General features: G+C 44.5%; 1 protein-coding gene and 1 pseudogene across 1 annotated transcript in view; both read left to right on the top strand.

Moving 5' to 3' along the window:
* SASH1 (SAM and SH3 domain containing 1) overlaps nt 1–19,149 on the top strand; it is a 185,217-nt gene that overhangs the window by 104,316 nt on the left and 61,752 nt on the right. The window contains exons 5-7 of the mRNA XM_065888739.1: nt 10,757–10,797; nt 12,551–12,637; nt 15,446–15,558. Of these exons, the coding sequence (XP_065744811.1) occupies nt 10,757–10,797; nt 12,551–12,637; nt 15,446–15,558 (241 nt within the window). The remainder of the gene's footprint in view (nt 1–10,756; nt 10,798–12,550; nt 12,638–15,445; nt 15,559–19,149) is intronic.
* Nucleotides 16,793–18,878, top strand: LOC136132295 (lanosterol 14-alpha demethylase pseudogene; annotated as a pseudogene).

The raw sequence follows: 19,149 nt of genomic DNA, 5'->3' as shown, positions 1-19,149 counted from the left end.
TCAAGACCTCTTTTTTTTTTTTTTTTAATGCTTTAATTTGTATGCCTGTTGAGGAAACATCGAAAGTCAGAGCTTGACCTGGGGCTACAGCCTCCTGCAGCCAAGTCACAAACTTAAATTGCACTGTCAGTGCCAGTAAATGCACATCGTTTTGGCTTTGGGCTCACAGTATCGTGAATCTGGTTTTTAGTGGGAAGGACATTGGATTGGATGTCAGAAGAGCTGAGTTTAAGCCCCAGCTCCGTGACTTAGGGACAAGTCACTTCCATGAGTACTCTGGGCCTCAGTCTCTCCATCTATGCAATGGGGCTAGTTCTTTTCAGGGTCTCTGAGAGCCTGAAATCTGCTGCGATACATATGAATGTGCTTGATAAACCCAGAACAATGCTTTATAGAAGTTTGTCATCTTTACTTCTTAACAACCAAATCTGCAGTGTTGAGGCACAGGGGGGCATATTTTTTCATATAGCAAGGAGTCTGGAGGTAGGTATTCCAAGGAATTATTTCCTCCACTCCCGTATCCTTAGTATGTGACTTTCTTCCTTATAATAAAATGACAACTGCTGGGGCATTCTGCCCATGTTTCAGGCAGGACCAAGGGAGAGGGCAAAGGGCAAAAGATGTGTGAAGACTGAGTCGTTTCTTCTCACTGTGAAAACACTAGCTTTCCCAGAAACACCCTGCTGTAAAGTTCCAGTTATGTCTTCTCGGGCAACCCAGACACCTGGCCTCCACGTGCTGCAAGGGAGTGTGGGTGGGTAAGTAATTTAACAGGGCACACTGCCACCCAAGCAAAATGAGCATTCTCCCAGTAAGAATGAAGACGAGAATGGATATTGAAATGGAAGTCAACTGGCCTTGCCAGTGATGAGCACTCACTCAACTGTTCGTATCTCTCAGTGTGTCAGTATAATCTACCGAATTATCTTGTATGCTCCTGAAGGTATGGACCATGCTGTGTGCATCTCCTTCATCCAGCTGCGCAGGGCTTTATTATCTGTACCAAACATGAAACACTGAGCAAGAAATCATCCTTGGTTGTTTTTCTAAGAGACTGATTAGTTATTGATGCCTTTTTATATGAACTTCCATAAAAAGATAATATTACATAGCCTCCACTGTGTCACGTGGATATTCTGAAGATAAGTTACTAAATCTGAAGGACTTGGGAAGGCATTTATAACTTCTCGGAGCTGAGATAGATGCCGGTACTTTCCACAGTGCCGTGAGCATCACAGCTGGCATCCACAGCCAGGTTTTAGACAGGTTAGACCCAGCAGGCCACAGATGAAGAATATGGCCCAGATGGAAAAGAGGAGACGCGCTGAGAGGCTTTGGAAACCTTGGAGGATGACCATCTGGGATCCCAGGTTGGTCTTTCCCTGCCCCCAGCACCCATCTGTGGGCATGTTGAGCTCTGCACTTCTGCACTTTGTATAGTCTTAGCGGGAGTGAAGTTGTGGCAGTGACACAACTAGGCCATGGGCCTCCATTGTGGAGAGATGGCTTTTGGCTGCTTTTAAGACAAGAAACTCAAACTTCTGACAGTGTCCTGCATCATTAACTTTCAGCGCAAATTACCAATTGGTGAATGAAAGGACACACATCTCTTTCAATGCACCTTTGTGAAGGATTTGCAGACTCAACAGGGGTGGAGCCCTGCTCTTGGCCTGGAGAGCTTGTTGTCACTTCCGAGGTGCCAGAGAGCCAACCCTTCCATGTTGAGAAACTCAGTGCGTTCTAGAGAAGGCCTATGAGAGACTTGACCCCATAAGGAGAGCTGGGTGAGAGCAGAGGCTGGCAGTCGTGATCGCTGGCTCCTTGGTGTGGTGCGTATCACATGCAGGCATGTTCTAAACACCATGCAAGTCACAGTTCGCCGAAACCTCTAGAAAACCCATATGATCAGTAATAATATTGTCCCCATCTTGCATAGGCTGAAACTGGGATTCGGTGGGACCAAGTGGCTGGTCCAGAGTTGCTAGTTAGTAAATGGTAGAGCTGTCTTTGAACACTGGCAACTGGACTCCAGAACCCACCTTGTGAGCCATTGTGCTGGGCTGCTTCCTGGGTCGTGGCCTCAGAGAAACATTAGAGATAATGTCATTCATGTCTAGATACCAGTGAGCTGCCCATGCATCTCCATGTTGACATCATGTCCAATCATTCGTGTATTTTTTTCATTTTAAGAAAAACATGGACTGCTTTCGTAAAGGGCAGTTGAGAAGTGGAAGAGGAATCACTATGTCCATTCTAACTATGTGAGGACAGTTAGTGTTAAAAAAAAAAAAAAAAAGGCATGCCTTGCAGCAGAAGAGATCTTGTTTAAATACCTAGAACTTCCACATCCCTGATGTAATTAGCAGAGGACTGAGGGATAACAAAAATCATTGTTGTTAGAAGGCAAGCTACACGCCCAGGTTGGCTGTGTCTTTCTATTTTTCTGGATAAGGTGCTCCTCTTGAGACATCTTGTATGGAAGGAATAGGCTCACCTAAACTGATTCTGATGGCAGGGTTTTTTTGTTTTGTTTCTTTTGCGGTACGCAGGCCTCTCACTGTTGTGGCCTCTCCCGTTGCGGAGCACAGGCTCAACGGCCATGGCTCACGGGCCCAGCCGCTCCGCGGCATGTGGGATCTTCCCGGACCGGGGCACGAACCCGTGTCCCCTGCATCGGCAGGCAGACTCTCAACCACTGCGCCACCAGGGAAGCCCCTGATGGCAGTTTTAAAACCAAAGATATTATAAAGCAGAGGGTAGAATAAGAAAAATTTGAAGAGGCCAAAACTCATGGCTAGAAATTTCAAACCTTTCAAATGTTCTTTTAGCACTTTCCAAGTGTGAGAATTTGATTTGTGTGATAAGAGACCCTCATGAAATTGGAATTAAAGATTAGGTGGTATTCTCTTTTGGGGTGGGTGGGGCCTGTACTGCGCAGCTTGTGGGATCTTGGTTCCCCAGCCAGGGATCGAACCTGCGTCCCCTGCAGTGGACGCGAGGCGCCCTAACCGCTGGATTGCCAGGGAATTCCCTGGTATTCTTGCTTTGGGACAATATCCACTCTTAAACCTGGAAACCCTGCCATTTCTTTTGGAGAGTTAATATTACATGATTGATGGGCTCCGATTATTTCCCATGATATGCATCCACATGGAAATCTTCTCAACATAAGTGAGGGATTATTTAGTATACACTGTGTTGGACACAGTCGTCTAACTTGGTACAGTTCTTACTGCTTAAGGAAGACAGCAGGACATAAGCAAATATTAATTATACTGTGCTGAAAAAATGGATGAAGTGTGTTGGAATCTTGTTCAGTTGTTGCTGTGATTTCTTTTTATTTTTTGGAAACTGAAATGAAAAAAAATTTTTTATTGGAGTATAGTTGACTTACAATGCTGTGTTAGATGGTTTTTGTTTCTGTCTTTTTTTTTTTTAATTCTGAGAAAAACATGAATTGCTTGTATGAAGTGAGATTGAGAAGAGGAAGAGAAATCACTACATCTGTCCACATTTTTTGAGGCAAGTTAATGTAAGAAAGATAAGAAAGAGGAACCTTGGGGATTCAGAAACTGCTGGAGTCGAGAATAGGGGCTGAGTAGCGGCAGCGCTCAGTGGGATGAGGGTGGTGTAATCCTGCCCAAAGACCAAGCATATTCGTGTGTTTGAGGCAGCTCTGGGGAGTAGTTACAAGAGGTCACATTTACTGGGACCTCACCAAGTACCAGGCACTGCCCTAAGCCCTTTATATTCACTGTCTCCTGTAATTCTCCTAACAACCCACCAAGGGAGGTACAGTTTTTACACCACAGTTTTACTGCGCATAAAAAGGGAAAATATGGCTTAGGTTTGCGGCAGCGCTGTCACGGGTGGGCCTGACTCCTGAGCGCGTGAGCACTGAGCCTGTGCAGTGTCGGCCACAGCCTTGGATTTGGTTTCTGCCTTGATCACTTAGGAAGGTGACCTTGCAACAAAAAGCCAGAAAGCACAGGCCAGGAATAGACTGTGAAATGAAAGAAAAAGCCCGTATGGAGAGTGTGTTCACCAGGGTGACAACATGTCACCAGCGTTGTCATCGGTACTGAATATTCAGGGAGTTCGAACAATAAGCCAGCCACTTGGCAAGAGAGTTACCTTCCATCCCAGCCAGTAAATTGGCAAGCTGATTTCCATTGTGTGTATGGAATATAATGGTTATTGGCTGGGAAGGGCCCCATCAAGGGTAAAGCAAGAGATAACGGAGGGCACGGAATTTAAGGAGGCACTCGCTCCCTGCAACCCCCCAACCCCACGAGTGAGCGCCCAGCACTGGGGACCCTCCATGTCGGATGCCTTATCCCAGCCCTTACCCCATGGCTGGGGGAAGGGTGACCCTTAAATTTTCATGGCAGACAGTGGATAGTGTGAGCTGAATTTTGTTTCATGTTTATTCCTATTAAATAGAGAAGAAATGCTCCTATATGAAAAATATCTTTGCTACCCAAAGGATAATAAGAAATGTCAAATTAAGGAATTACCTATTTTACACAAAATGATTTGTCACTAAATATGAAAAATACAAATGTGAGTAGTTTGTTATATTTAGGTAAAGGTATAAAGCAAGAGAAGGGAATTCCCTGGCAGTCCAGTGGTCAGGACTTGGTGCTTTCACTGCTGGGGACCAGGTTCGATTCCCTGGTCAGGGAAGTAAGATCTCACAAACCACGTGGTACGGCCAAAACGAGAAAAAAAAGAATAAAGCAAAAGAGAATATTAACTACTAAAAAGACCCTCAACCCATTTACCTTCTTCTTCCTCCCCCGTGCACGTATAATTTAATAACACAGATGCCTCAGTCCTTTTTCTGCATCTTAAGGAAAATTGCTGCTGGCTTTGGGGACTGCCTTGGCAGGCCAGGGGATGATGCAGTCAAAGACCCAGACACAGCAAAAGCTCTGATTCAAAATCCAGCAGGAAATAAACTAATAATGTATGTTAGTGTATTTCCGGAGACTCAAGATAAAGGAACCTTTAAAACCTCTTAAGTATACATTTTCCAGTAACATGTAACACATGGTCCTTCCTTAGAAATGAGGTTAGAACAGTTTTTCTTTTGTTTTTTGTTTGGTTATAATGAAGTTTCTGGACAGTCCATCAGAACAAAAACACAAAGTCTATTTTAGGAATTCCTTTATGCGTGGGCATTTGTTATACCTTTCTGGTGTATAGGCCATAGGCCATGTTCACATTTGGGGTTGAAAACGTGCTCTCTCCTCACAAATCCTTCTGAGTGTCATTCCAGGAACTTACCCAAGAACCAGGGTGGTGTATCATGTGATGTGATTTTCTTTCATGTAAATGAGAAGCAGTAAGTTCAGTGAAGTGGGTGAAGCTTTGGACTCAGACACACAGTTAAGTCTCTGACCACCTCTGTGTCCTTAGGCAAGGTGGACTCCTATATACAAACGTGAAGAATTTCGTTTTGACCTTTGTTAGTTTCCTCTTTCATTCTGGTCTTATGTGGATCTTTGCTGTGAAGCAATAGATTCAATGGAAAAATAGAGCAACCTAGAATTTACCCTGTATGGCGTCTGAGGCAGCAGTATCATCTGTGTTAAATTGATTTTAGTATTATTCTAGCCAGAAAGGTAAAAGTGTACTTCCCTGGTTTTCCTTCTCTCCACTGGCCCCTCCCCAGAAGTCCCATTGCCTGCTTCCGCTTCTTTTCCTGACCCATAAAAATTGGATTGCCCTTGAGCTCAGTCTCAGCTTCTGTTCGGTTTCAGTTGGTCTCCTGGCTTTAAATATCCAGGTGACTTCCAAATTCTTAACTCCAGTCCTCAATGAGTCCCCTGAACTTAGACTCACATATCCAACTATCTCACTAATATCTCTGCAGGGATGTTCAACAAACACCTCAAACTGGACGTGGCCAAAGTAGACCTCTTACTTCCTCCTTTCTTTCCCTACCAGTCTTCCCCAGTGGAGGGAGTGGATGTCATGCCAGCTTATCATTGAGGTATCTGCTCACCTGTCACCTCTTCAGAGAGGCCTTCTCTGTCCATCCTTTCTAGAATTCTCCCTACTTCTTGATCTGCACCCCCATCCTAGCTGCAAGGGAACAGGGATCTTACCCCTCTTTTATTTACTGCTATGATCTCAGTGCCGCAGGGATGCCAGACTCAGAATGAGAGCTTGATAAATATTTATTGAATGAAAGAAGCAATGAATAAATGAATGAGTGAAAATGAAGGAAGGAAGCAATTTAACAAAGAATTTGCTAAAGACTGGAGTGTAGGATGAAAGGAATTGGTTCCGTTCTGGGGATGCTGTCCCTTAAATTGATTTTTTGATCTAATTCATGTATTCCTTATAATTTTCTGAAATGAATCTGACCTTCAGGGAGAACTAGAGTAGTTTTAGGGGTCTTCAGGAAAGTTTACACTTATGCAGTTTTGGGGTCTAATAGTAGTAGTTATTGATGAAAAGGTGCTAAGATTGAGTTCAGAGACTTTAAATGCAAAACTATTAAATGCTTTCATAGATTCTCAAGGTGCAACCGAATATTAATTATTGCTTCCCAGTCGTTGAAATCTGCATGGAAATCCCCATCCTTTTTACCCTGTTAACAGTGAAAGTGATGGCTAGAAATAGGCTGCCATTTTCGTCTGCAGTATCTGGCTGGAAGGATGTATTACGAGGAGGCCTCTTTGTTTTGTTTTTATAAATTTATTTATTTTACTTATTTATTTTTGGCTGCATTGGGTCTTCAGTGCTGCGTGCGGGCTTTCTCTAGTTGCGGCGAACGGGGCCACTCTTCGTTATGGTGCGTGGCCTCTAGACGTGCAGGCTTCAGTAGTTGTGGCTCGCGGGCTCTAGAGCACAGGCTCAGTAGTTGTGGCACACGGGCTTAGTGGCTCTGCGGCATGTGGGATCTTCCCGGACCAGGGCTTGAACCAAGTCCCATACATTGGCAGGCGGATTCTCAACCACTGTGCCACGAGGGAAGCCTGAGGAGGCCTCTTTAGAACTGACTTTTGAGCATTAATTTCTTCCACCAGGGGAATCAGTAAATGACCCCTTCCACCTGCTGCCATCCGAATTTGGAATTTGGTGACATCATTGATTTTTGTTCCTGCTGGATGAATTTTATAATCAGTCTCAAGGAGAAAGGAGATGGCATTTTGCATTGTTGCTCTGCCAGCTTCTGTTGGCAGGGAAAATTCACTGCATCCAAATTAAACTTGATATAGCATCATTTTACCCCCTTTGTAAATTGATGAGTTGGGCCTCGTGCTTATGAAACATTGGCTTGCTATCTTTGACCAGTATCTAGATTGTGAACTGGTGAAATTTTAAATACAAAATCCCCACTGGCTACCATAAGCAAGTTGAATAAAGAAGCTACAGTGCCATCTGCTGGCATTCTGGGGGAAATGCAAATGATGACTAAGAGAAGCACCTCTTATGTTAACAAATAGGTTAAAAAATGCAAACCCAAGGGTAAATATTCAAAACACATGATAATTTGAAGAAGGTAGATAAAAATAATGAAAAAGTTGTAAGCCAGCTTTTTATAGAGGAAAATACAATTATATTTTGTGATAACTATGTAATAGTGAGAACATAACTTTTCTGTAGTATGAATTTTGGAGTGTTTTTACAGTATTAGATATTCCCATTGGGCGGAACAAGTGAAAAATGGGTTGAAAACTTAGAAATGAGCCTTTGGATTTTTGAAGAGTCGTACTGAGACAGGCAATTTTATATACACTTCATGCAGATAGGGAGAGTCAGGTGTATTTTGGAAAGACAACCGGTCTAGTGATCCCTCATACAGCTCCTTGCTGGTCTGTAACCAGTCAGGGAAACGAGCGCCACTTCTGTAATTTCTGGAGACCATGGTTTTCTGTAAAATTGGGATTGGATTAAACGATGGGCAGAATTCCTTACAATTCGATGAAGTGTATTATTCTAAATCAACAAAGGACTGAATAAAAGTACTATTTCTTTAGACCATTTTCCCTTGAAAATATTTCTTTTAGAAAAGGTGAAAGACATATATATTTTTAGTTTATTACACGGTTAAGTAGTTTATCAAGAGCTAGGGATAGTTGATATAGTTGGTTGTAAGCGGTTAGGTCCTTAGTGTGAGTATAAAAATAAATGTGCCACTTCCTTTGCCATCAGAGGGCATCTACAGAAAGCTTGACGATGGTGCTGGTAGATCATGGCCAGTTGAAGTAGGGTGGGCTGAGGCGTATTACCATGACTTTGAGCTACAAATGCAACAGAGTAAAATTTAAAAAACAAAATTTAAGTATTCAAACCTTAGCGTAAATATTATTTTCGAAGGATTTCCTGCCTTAATCCCCAGTCAACTAGCCAACTCTACTCAGCTGTCTGCTGGTATTTGCCTTGCTCCTACTTCTGTGGCCTTGAGCACCTTCCTGGCTTGTGTATTTGTTCCTTCTCTTTTTTTTTTTTTTTTTGCGGTACGCGGGCCTCTCACTTTTGTGGCCTCTCCCGCTGCGGAGCACAGGCTCCGGACGCGCAGGCTCAGCGGCCATGGCTCACGGGCCCAGCCGCTCCGCGGCATGTGGGATCTTCCTGGACCGGGGCGCGAACCCGTGTCCCCTGAATCAGCAGGCGGACTCTCAACCACTGCGCCACCAGCCCTTTGTTCCTTCTCTTCATCCTCCTCCTTCTTCCTGGCCCTCTCCCCTCCCCCCCCTCCCTCGCCCCTCCTCCTTCTGCTGTTGCTTCTCCTTCTTTGCCGGTACTTTGTTCATGTTTTGTCACCCTCCCTCCATTGTACATCCCACTTCTTCATGATTGTCCATGTACCTTACAATAGCATCAACACGTTTTTACCGAAGGAAGGAAACTGAAATAGCTATTTCATAGAAGCCTTTCAAGTAAGTATATGTTTAGGGATTTTCTTTTTGTGTGTGTGGATTGGAGGGAGGAGAGCATATCCTAGAAGCTAAATGTGGCAAAATGTGCCGATGAGGTAGACTTTCCGTACGTTTTCTGCGCGGGCAGTGTGGTAGAAAGGGCAAAAACTAGGCCTCAAGTCTAGCTCTTCAGCACCCGAGTCCTCTCCCCTGTTTTCTGTTCTTTGCTCTTACTCTGTCTCCTCATGGACAGTAGAGGTCTGTCAGGCTTTGGTGCTAGTCAGAAACAATTCACTTCTCGCGGACGTGGGGTCTGAAGGTGCTTACAGGGCTCGAGTCTTCAGACGGCAGCCGGCAGTCAGCCAGCGTCGATGCAGCTGTTCCAAAGAGAGATGGCTTATCATAGGTGACTCTGCATGAGAGGAAGCCCGCTGCCCCTCTCCTGTCACCTTAAGTTCTAGAGGTCCTTTTTACCCGCCAGGTAGGCAGAAAATCACTGCTAAGCGATTGGACGTTCTGCTTCTCTTCCTGATTGTTTCAGTGGAGCTCTGGCCTCCCATGCTTTCTCACACTAAAGAGTGTTTCGCCAGATGCCACCTCCACCCTCCATCCGGGTGGATGTACGAGCAGTGAAGGTTCAGGTGTAAACCCCCTGAGCGTCCCTGCTTCTGTTCCAATGCAGGTTCCTTCTTCCTGGTTTTCCTGGTCAGCAAGCTCAGGGTTGCTGAACTTGCTCTCTCGGCTCTGGACCCACCTAGCGGAAGATTAATGCTCCGCCTCTGCGCTTCCCCCCCCTTTTTTTTTCTTCTTGCGGCACGCGGGTCTCTCACTATCGTGGCCTCTCCCGTTGCGGAGCACAGGCTCCGGACGCGCAGGCTCAGCGGCCATGGCTCACGGGCCCAGCCGCCCCGCGGCATATGGGATCTTCCCGGACCGGGGCACGAACCCGCGTCCCCTGCATCGGCAGGCGGACTCTCAACCACTGCGCCACCAGGGAAGCCCTGCTCCCCCCCCCCCCCCTTTTGAGAGAACCAATTTTCACTTTCTTTGGTTTCCCTGCCTTCTTCCTTTACGTTGCTATCTGTCTATGTATATTCTGGAGAAAGGCTTGGTCGCCTGCGTTTGGGGCTGGGTTCACTTTTCAGGTTATTTGAGTTCATCTGTATCGACAGTCACCCACTGGCAGCTAGGGTCGGGGAGGGTGTGGGCCGAATCTGATGCCCAGACATGTGTTAATGAACTTGGACGCATTTTTAGAAATATTGAGTTATTTGCCATCCTTAAACATGTGGAGCTCTTGTAAAAGAAATGCAGACTTCTGACTTCTCTTTGAAATTGGAAGATCTAGAGAAACACGTAGTGCACTTGCCAGGTGGCAGCAAGGGACCAGAGGAGCTGCATCCTAGCTGCCCCCCTACTTGGGGCATCCAATCTCCTGTTGCTTGATGTCCACAAACCCCTGCACCCCCCCATTTGTCCTCCAGGTGACCACTTTACTCATCTGCCAGGTCTATATTCTTATTTTTATTTACCTTCTCTTTCCCACTTACATGAGAGACTTCTCAGTGGCAGTAACTTAACATGTGAATAATGGTTCACAGAAGTGGAAGGCACTTCAGCCATCAGCCAGTGAAGTCCGTTCCCTTCATTTAATATAGGTCTTACCCTGGAGTGAGCCTTTAATTAGTGTTGACAAATGGCACCTCAGCCGGTTTCTAGAAAGGCAGCAGATGGCTGGGGAAGGCCATTGATAAACATTCTATAGAAATTTCCCTGGCTCTCCTCAGCTGATTGATGCCGGGTACCACTAGTTAGGAGGGTTTTCAGTCCTCACATGAAGGTAAAGCTCCCTGGTAATCACGCTTGTTTTTCTTTTGTAGGAATCCTCTTCATAAGTCACACTCGGAAGACAGCTCTGTAGGTCAGTACCACTTTTCTTGGTTTAACCATTTTTAATTAATTATTTTCTTTTAATACTTTGCGGAACACATAAGTATGTGAACATACAAAAACCACAAAGAATCCTTCCACCCAGAAATAAACATTGTTAAGATCTTGATGTATAGCTTTCCTCTCTTTTTCTGAATTTGTGTGGGTTTCAAAAAAACATAATATGGATCGTATTCTACAACTGAATATATCCTGAGCATGTTCCTACATGATTGAGTATTTTTTACAGTAAAATTCTTAAGTCTGCGTAATATTCTGTCTTATTGGATGTGCCATAATTGAATCAACCGGTCTCTTCTCTGCTGGGCATGTAAGTTGTTGGCAGTTTTTTCTCTATCACAGAGAAATGATGCTACCACTAAAAATCCTTGAGCCTATCCCTGATCATGTCCTTAGGATAAATCCTTCTGTTTGGAACTTTTGAATGAAAGAGTATGCACAATAATAAGGTGTTATAAAATCCACTCTTGATTTTGTAACATTTCTTCTGTTTGGGTCTAAGAAAGCCTGGCAAAGTAATCATGATTAGGTGCGTAAGTGCTCAAATCAAGCTTTGATTTGGATTTGAATCATGACTACCCACTTTACTAGTTATGACCTTGGGCAAGTCACTTGCCTCTCTAAGCCTCGGTTTTCTCATCCACAAATGGAAACAAGGATACATCATACGTTCATTGTGAGTGAGTATTAAATGAGATATGCCATTAGATACAAAGTGCCTGGATATGCTAAGTGCGGGATAAATGTTAGCTCTTGCCATTTTTTTCTTAAGCTGCATCTCCATTTCAGAAACATTAAAATGGGAGAAGGGGAGAGTATAGCTTACAAGAAATACATTCTATTCCCAGATTGCTTGTGAGGAAGATTCAAGTAGTGATAATCCTACTTCACTTTGACCTTTCATGGCTGATATTTGCTGTTGTGTTTAGCCCAGAGGCAGCAGGCACCTTCCACATTCTGGGTACAGAGGCAGCCTCAGGCTAGTGGACTCCAGTTTCCTTCTCAGAGTCTTGGGTGTCAGAACGTAAGGAGGGCATCCCACTTTGACAAATAATGCCCTTAGCCTGGGAGCCCCTTGCGCGGGGTTTCCACGGATCTGTTTTGTGTCACACTGCCTGGCACCGCCCGTCTAGACTGCGGAAACCAACAGTGCATCACTCTGCTGGACCCTGTTGCCAGTGGCCGTGGAGCAACCAGATGCCGAACGGTGACGAAGCCGCAGCTTTGGGTGTGCCCCGTCCACGAGAGCAGATAGGGCTGCTGCTTTTTCATTTTTTTTTTTTTTGGCAGTACGCGGGCCTCTCACTGTTGTGACCTCTCCTGTTGCGGAGCACAGGCTCCGGCCGCGCAGGCTCAGCGGCCATGGCTCACGGGCCCAGCCGCTCTGCGGCATGTGGGATCTTCCCGGACTGGGGCACGAACCTGTGTCCCCTGCATCGGCAGGTGGACTCTCCACCATTGTGCCACCAGGGAAGCCCTTGCCTGCTTTTTTGATGTTTCTTTATTTCTCATCTTAACCCTACGGTACCATTTCTTGCTCTTAGGAAATTTGCATTTCTTTTAAACAACTTTATAGGCATTTCTAAGTCTTTTCACAAACTGAAAGAGAAAAACTGTCTTTTTGTGAAATCAAAGTATTCTTACAAGCTGTGAGTTGTGAGGAAGAGGCTACTTTTGTTATTAATGAATTTGTTGCTTGTGCCTTTTTTTTTCTTTTTTTAAAGGAAAAGGAGATTGGAAGAAGAAAAATAAGTATTTCTGGCAGAACTTCCGAAAGAATCAGAAAGGAATAATGAGACAGACTTCAAAAGGTACTGTAACACAGCTAGCAGAGAGTAGGTCCTTTTAGCTCTAAAATGTTAAGAAGCCTGGGCTGCTAATCTACATGGATGCTGTAAGTTAGAATAAGTCATTGCATGTGCCCATACGCCGTGCAGCCTTTCTGACATTCCTATCATTACTTTAAGACTTCATCCCAGTGGGTTGTTTTTTTTTTTCTTTTTTTAAATCAAAGAAATCAAAATGGAAAGAGTTCGCAGTCCTTTCTTTTACAGATCTGGCAGCAAAGACCAAATCTTTCCTTTTCTCAATCACATCAACCTCAGGGAGATCTTTACTGGCCAAGATGGACCCTAAAAAGGTCCAGAAAGTCTTAGCATTTGTGAGTTTTGGACCCTCCCCCCTGCCCTGCCACTTGGGGCCTTTGCAATCTTCAGAACTGCTGATGCTTTTCTGTGGCAGGGACAGTTATGGGGTTGTTACCCTTGGAAACTCTGTCTAATGGGCTGACATCATGGGAATTTGCCCGGGCTGCTTCGTGAAGGCAGTCCTGCCTCCTCTTAGCTGTGTCTCTTGTTGTTGTTTATATAGTAAGTAAATATGTCATCCCTTTGAGGCCCAGTTGTATAATTTATGTTTCTCCAGTATTCAGACAGGGAGGGGAAACGAAGCTACTTCCAGATTCCAGTCTGGCTGGATAAGGTTATCATTAGATGAACATTTTTAGTTGCTCACCACTGACGCGACTTATTTTCTTTTACAAAATCTTGGTGTCCTAGCCTGTGCAGAATGCTTCTCCAGCTATTCCTACACATGGAAATGAGAAAAATGGACACAGTGTGTGTCAGTGGCACACCTGGGTTCCTTGGCAGCCATCAGTGGGCTTATTTAAGTTGTCCTGCTGTGAGAGAGTTATTCTTAAGCATTCCCAGTTTTTCATTTTGAGACACACCCAGCATCACTTACGATTCAAAGTAAACCTTGGATTCTAACAAAGTCTTATTTAGAAAGAAAGAAAAGGCGAAAGAGAGAGAAGGGGATGGAGGGAGGAAGCCAACAGTTTACCGGCTCAACGTTCATTTCTTTTTAAACCCAGGCAACTCTCTCCACCACTCCCCTCCACCACTGGAGGCGAGGCAGATAGTAAAATGCATCAAAGCTGCAGGCTCTCCCCTCCCCTGGCTCACACCATTACTCTTCCCGCACAAGGGGCTCAGTGGCGAAGGGCACTTGAGTGGTGTTTCTGGGCTGATTGATTACAAAAAGGAAGTGAGATAAGGAAACACAGGGGAACATAAATTCCAAGGTAGGTCCTGAGTGAAATGGGTTCCCACAAGTCTGCAGCCAGACCCATTCAGTCCATCTGTCTATACCACGGGCAAATGAAGCTAGAGCCGAGTATCCTGATGGCACTGGTTCCTGTAAGGTGTGGATGGGAACAACACGGTGGAGGAGAAGGACGGGGCATGAGAACTCCGGCTGCGCGTGATGGCCCACCTTCACCGACACACTCTCCCCACACGCTGATCAGAGGCATGTACGCTGACGTGGCTCACATGCATGAGACGTGATGGCCATTTCGCTTTTCAAGAAAACACTTTCAAAGGATCCTAACTGAGGGATTCTCTTTCCCTCTGCAGTTCTGCCTGCCTTCAGTCTTTTTGTGGTTTTTTTTTTTTTTTTTTTTTTGCTGTACGCGGGCCTCTCACTGTTGTGGCCTCTCCCGTTGCGGAGCACAGGCTCCGGACGCGCAGGCTCAGCGGCCATGGCTCACGGGCCCAGCCGCTCCGCGGCATGTGGGATCTTCCCGGAACGGGGCACGAACCCGTGTCCCCTGCATCGGCAGGCGGACTCTCAACCACTGCGCCACCAGGGAAGCCCCCTGCCTTCAGTCTTGAGCTAGAAGTTGAGTTCCCCTCACAGTTTGGAAGCATATTTATGAGAGTGATACTTTCAGATACATGCATAGATAGTACCTTCCTTCTAATGATCTCCACATGTTTCACACCTGAGATTATATTTATTTACACGTGTCCCCTGAGGAACAGCAGTCAAATAGATTAGTAGGGATCTAGGCTTCCACCAGGATGAAGGTTTTGTCCTGCAGCAGACGCTGTGACCTTCCAGTTCTCTGTTGTGAAAGAGGGTTTCCTCTCCCTCCTCTGCAAAAACATCTTCTTGTTCGTGTTTGAAATGGAAGGACGCAGAGAACCTTCAGCCGAAGGAGCCTTGGAGTGCTTGTTCGCTCTAGCCGTGTCCTTTTTTTTTTTTTTTTTTTTTTTTTTGTGGTACATGGGCCTCTCACTGTTGTGGCCTCTCCCGTTGCGGAGCACAGGCTCTGGACGCGCAGGCTCAGCAGCCATGGCTCACGGGCCCAGCCGCTCCGCAGCATGTGGGATCCTCCCGGACCGGGGCACGAACCCGCGTCCCCTGCATTGGCAGGCGGGCTCCCAACCTCTGCGCCACCAGGGAAGCCCTCTAGCCGGGTCTTTAAATTAGTTCTCTGCCTCACCTGTCACTCCAAACGCCCTGTCAGCCTTCTTCCAAAACTCCTCCACTAGACCCTCCATCACAAAAGCTCTGATCATTTTGAAGGATTTGTTTCCGTGGTAACATCCGTTTGTTCTTAGAGCTTGTTTCCAAGCGAGATAGGCTCACTGGCTTCCTACAAAGCAGCCCATTCCTGGTCCTGTGGCTCCATCAGTAACAGCGCTAGACGGTGCGCCTGAATTACGTCCTTCTCTAGTCCTAGATGACAAGCCTTCAAGACTGGCATCCTGTCTTATCGTTTTTATTTTCTTCTTCACCTGTTCCTATTGTTTTTCTTCTTCGATCTCCAGGAGAAGATGTGGGTTATGTTGCCAGCGAGATAACGATGAGTGATGAGGAACGGATTCAGCTGATGATGATGGTCAAGGAAAAGATGATCAGCATTGAAGAAGCACTTGCTAGGGTAAGAGTGCAGGTGTGTGGTTTTCATTTGTGAGCGCTTGACCTCCTGACATTGACAAATATTGGGGCATTACAACAGACTGAATGCCTCCACCCCAACCCCCGGCACCCCCCCCCAACAAATTCATATGTTAAATCCTAATGCCCAAGTCATGTTATTTGGAGGTGAGGCCCTTGGGAAGTGATTAGGTCATGAGGGTGGAGCCCTTATGAATGGGGTGAGTGACCGTGTAAAAGAGGCCCCAGTGAGCTCCTTTACCCCCCTCCGCTGCGTGAGGACACATGCTGTCTGTGAACCAGGAAGTGGGTCCTCACCAGACACTAAATCTGCCGGCACCTTGATCTTGGACTTCCCAGCCCCCAGAACTGTGAGAAATTTCTGTTGTTTATAAGCCACCCGGTCTATAGTGGTTGATTGTAGCAGCTCAAACAGACTAGAACAGGGACATCAAAAGGGTATGGGAATATACTGATGAGATTGATAATGATAAATTACTAAATAACCACCAAAGAAAAAGTAAATGCAACCATTATAAGCATTAGTTCTGTAAGATGCCTTCAACAAACTAAACTTTGACTAACCTAAAAGTCAAGCTTTATCTGTAAACCTTAAACTTTTGCTTACTTTCATTTCTGAGTAGATATTACAGTTTATTGTGTCATTTTTTTTTCTCTGAGTTAAATTAAGCACTGAAAGAAGCCTAATTGACCTTTAGGACACCGGAGTAGTGTTTGTGATAGCAAGATAACAATTCTTAAGAGATCTCCTGCTTTGTTGTCGCCCAACCAACTGGCTGACTAATTCTTGGATTCTGACTTTGAATACTTGGTTCGGGATGGTGTAGACAAGTCATAAATTAGGCAGGTTGAGAACTTTCAAGTCACTAAGGAATCATTGAATGAGTTACGACTTTAACATTAAGCAGAATCTTGAAGGTCTGAAACCTTGAAACAGTGCCAGACATACTTTAGTTTAGTATACCTGACTCTAAACCTCAATAGTTAAAAAAAGAAGTTCGATTTGTTGCTGAGACAATGCTGGGAAAAAAAAAAGTGCTTGAGGGGAGTGGGAGGTGGGACGTGTAGTAGGAGACCTGAGGACCAAGGCCTCCACCAGATGCCCATCTGCCAGCTTCTCTCGCTCTGTTGGTTCAGAGGAGCAGAGGTGATCTTGCTTCCAGCGTCTCTGGGGGACTGAAGCAGTGCCTGGTGACCACCTATGCCTGCCCTTCACCCTCAGTCTGGTCTCCTTGCTCCACCATGCCTTCGGCCACCCCGTCTAGCTGCCAGCTAGGGCAAAAAGTCCACCAGACATCTCTCCGGTGCCATTCCTCGAGCATGTCATAGCACTTGAAAAAAGTCCAGCTGAATTCCTAGAAAATGCATATGAGAAACACGGACCTGTATTAATTTTACCATGGTAGGCAAGATGTTTACTTACGTTCTGGTGAGTCATGCTGCTACATTGCTGTTTATAATTGTAAATTTGAAGATCTAAATGCAGAAGATGTCTGCAGGCATCTGACACCATCTGTGTTTGGAAAGGGAGTTGCATAGGATGTATCTAACCCAGTTTTCCTGGGGCAGAAGAAAATGTTAAAAATGTCCTTAACATAGTCAACTTCAGGTAGCACGTTTCTATAATCAAAAAAGAAACAAAGGAATACTTTCAAAGTTGGGGAGAAAAAAATTTGTTTGATGCTCTTTCTGAGCTGATAATTTTAACAGCTAGCCATTGTTTACATGGAAAGGAAATCAGAAGTCAACTCTATGAAAAGGTGGCACAGCTGTATGCAGGTTGGATGGAGATTTTAGCCATGGAGTCTGTCTGTTGCCAGGCTGGCTGCCTTTGCCTAATTTTAGGATGGAGCTCATCAAGACATCAATAATATTTCCTATAAGCAATCCAGAAACACAGAAAGAAAAAATTGATGACATTCTCCAAACTTTATTAGATTCTGCACACAAAGGTGGGTGTCCTTTGACAGATGATGAAGTAACAGGGAAGCTTGTTGGTCTGCTCTTGGCGGGGCAACATACGTCCTTGGCTACTAGTGTCTGGATGGGCTTCCTTTTAGCCAGAGACAAAACACTTCGAGAAAAATGAAGGATCTCCCTCCTTTAACTTATGATCAGCTCAAGTATCTAAAATTTATTTGATTGCTGTATAAAAGAAACATTAAGAGTTAGACCTTCTGTAATGACCATGATAAGAATGGTCCTTCAGGGCATCAGACATGTGTTTCTCCCACTGTCAGTCAGAGTCTAAAAGACCCATAGGTATTTAATGCTTTCATGTTACTAAAGAATTATTATAATCTGTTTCAGGTGGCTGTCTAATTCTGTTTTATAAGACATTCTACAAGAGGTTAAAACATTTGCATTTTGAAATTTTTATGTGTTTTTACATTCAGCGTAGCTAAGGAGGAACTTGGAAAATAATGTTAATTAGCTGCTCCACTGCACTTTTTGTATTTGAATTTTCTAAAGTTATGCCCCTTCAACAGTTTATTTACATAAACTAGCTAGTAAATATTTGTGGTGTTCAGGGCACTGACTTCCACAGCCCTTGGGGCACATGGAACACAATTCAGAGTTCATTAGACACTAGTGTACTTTGACATATATTTCAAAGATTCAAACATTTTTTTTTTTTACCGTAAGTTCACATGTTGCCATTTAGACACAACTAATGTACTGTGATCATTTTACCGTAGTTCACATGACGTTGCATAGCCTACTGCTCTTCTTTTACAGTGTGAGAAATTCAGTTCTGAAGACTGTGTGTGCAAGATGTTGATGCGGTCCCTGTAAGAAATACTAGGGTTGGTCTTGATTTACCAAGAAGATGTAATATTTTCTTTTTCTTTGACTTGTTAGGAATACAATAACTTCTGTCCTGATTTGTTCCACGTCGTAGTTTTGCAACATTAATGAATTTAAATGAACTAATTAGAAAGTTTGGGGGGGAAGAAAAAGACCCATATAGAATGTCTAGACTTTAATCCTGATAGGACGACCAGCATCAGGAGAGAAGTTTGCCTGTGTGCCATTTGGAGCTGAGTGTATCCCCCAATGCGTCGTTGTATTGGGGAAAATTTTGCCTGTGTTCAAATGAATACAGTTTGATCCACTGTGCTTTGTTTATATGAATTTGATCTCACTGCTGAGTATTTTCCCCCTGTGAAGTATACAGCTATGATTCACATTCCTGAAAACCCAGTTGTCAATACAAAGATGAAAATAGCTGCAAAGAAGCAATATGGGAAACACCATTGTCAGCTGCAAAAGCATTTGAAGAGAATGAAGTTTACAAGATAACTCTGTGTACACAGTGTGTAATTTAAAAAGACAGCAGCTTAACTTATGATTTTTATATTTTTTTAACTGAATAGTTCCATCAAATCTAATGGCATTTCAAACATTTTCTAATGGTTTTATGATGGTTACTTACTCTGTATGCTTTAAGGAGTCCAGCACACTGGTTAAAAAAAATCGTTTAGGGGGATCTAGAGTATTAGCGTATTCTAGACAACACCATTTACAGGTGCTAATTTTAAGACTGTTCATAGCTCTCGGTGAGTAAGTTCAG

The sequence above is a fragment of the Phocoena phocoena genome, chromosome 12 (assembly GCF_963924675.1).
Source record: "Phocoena phocoena chromosome 12, mPhoPho1.1, whole genome shotgun sequence".
Classification (NCBI taxonomy): Eukaryota; Metazoa; Chordata; class Mammalia; order Artiodactyla; family Phocoenidae; genus Phocoena; species Phocoena phocoena.
The sequence above is the reverse complement of the archived record's forward strand: the minus strand, read 5'-3'. Positions and strand labels throughout refer to the sequence as shown.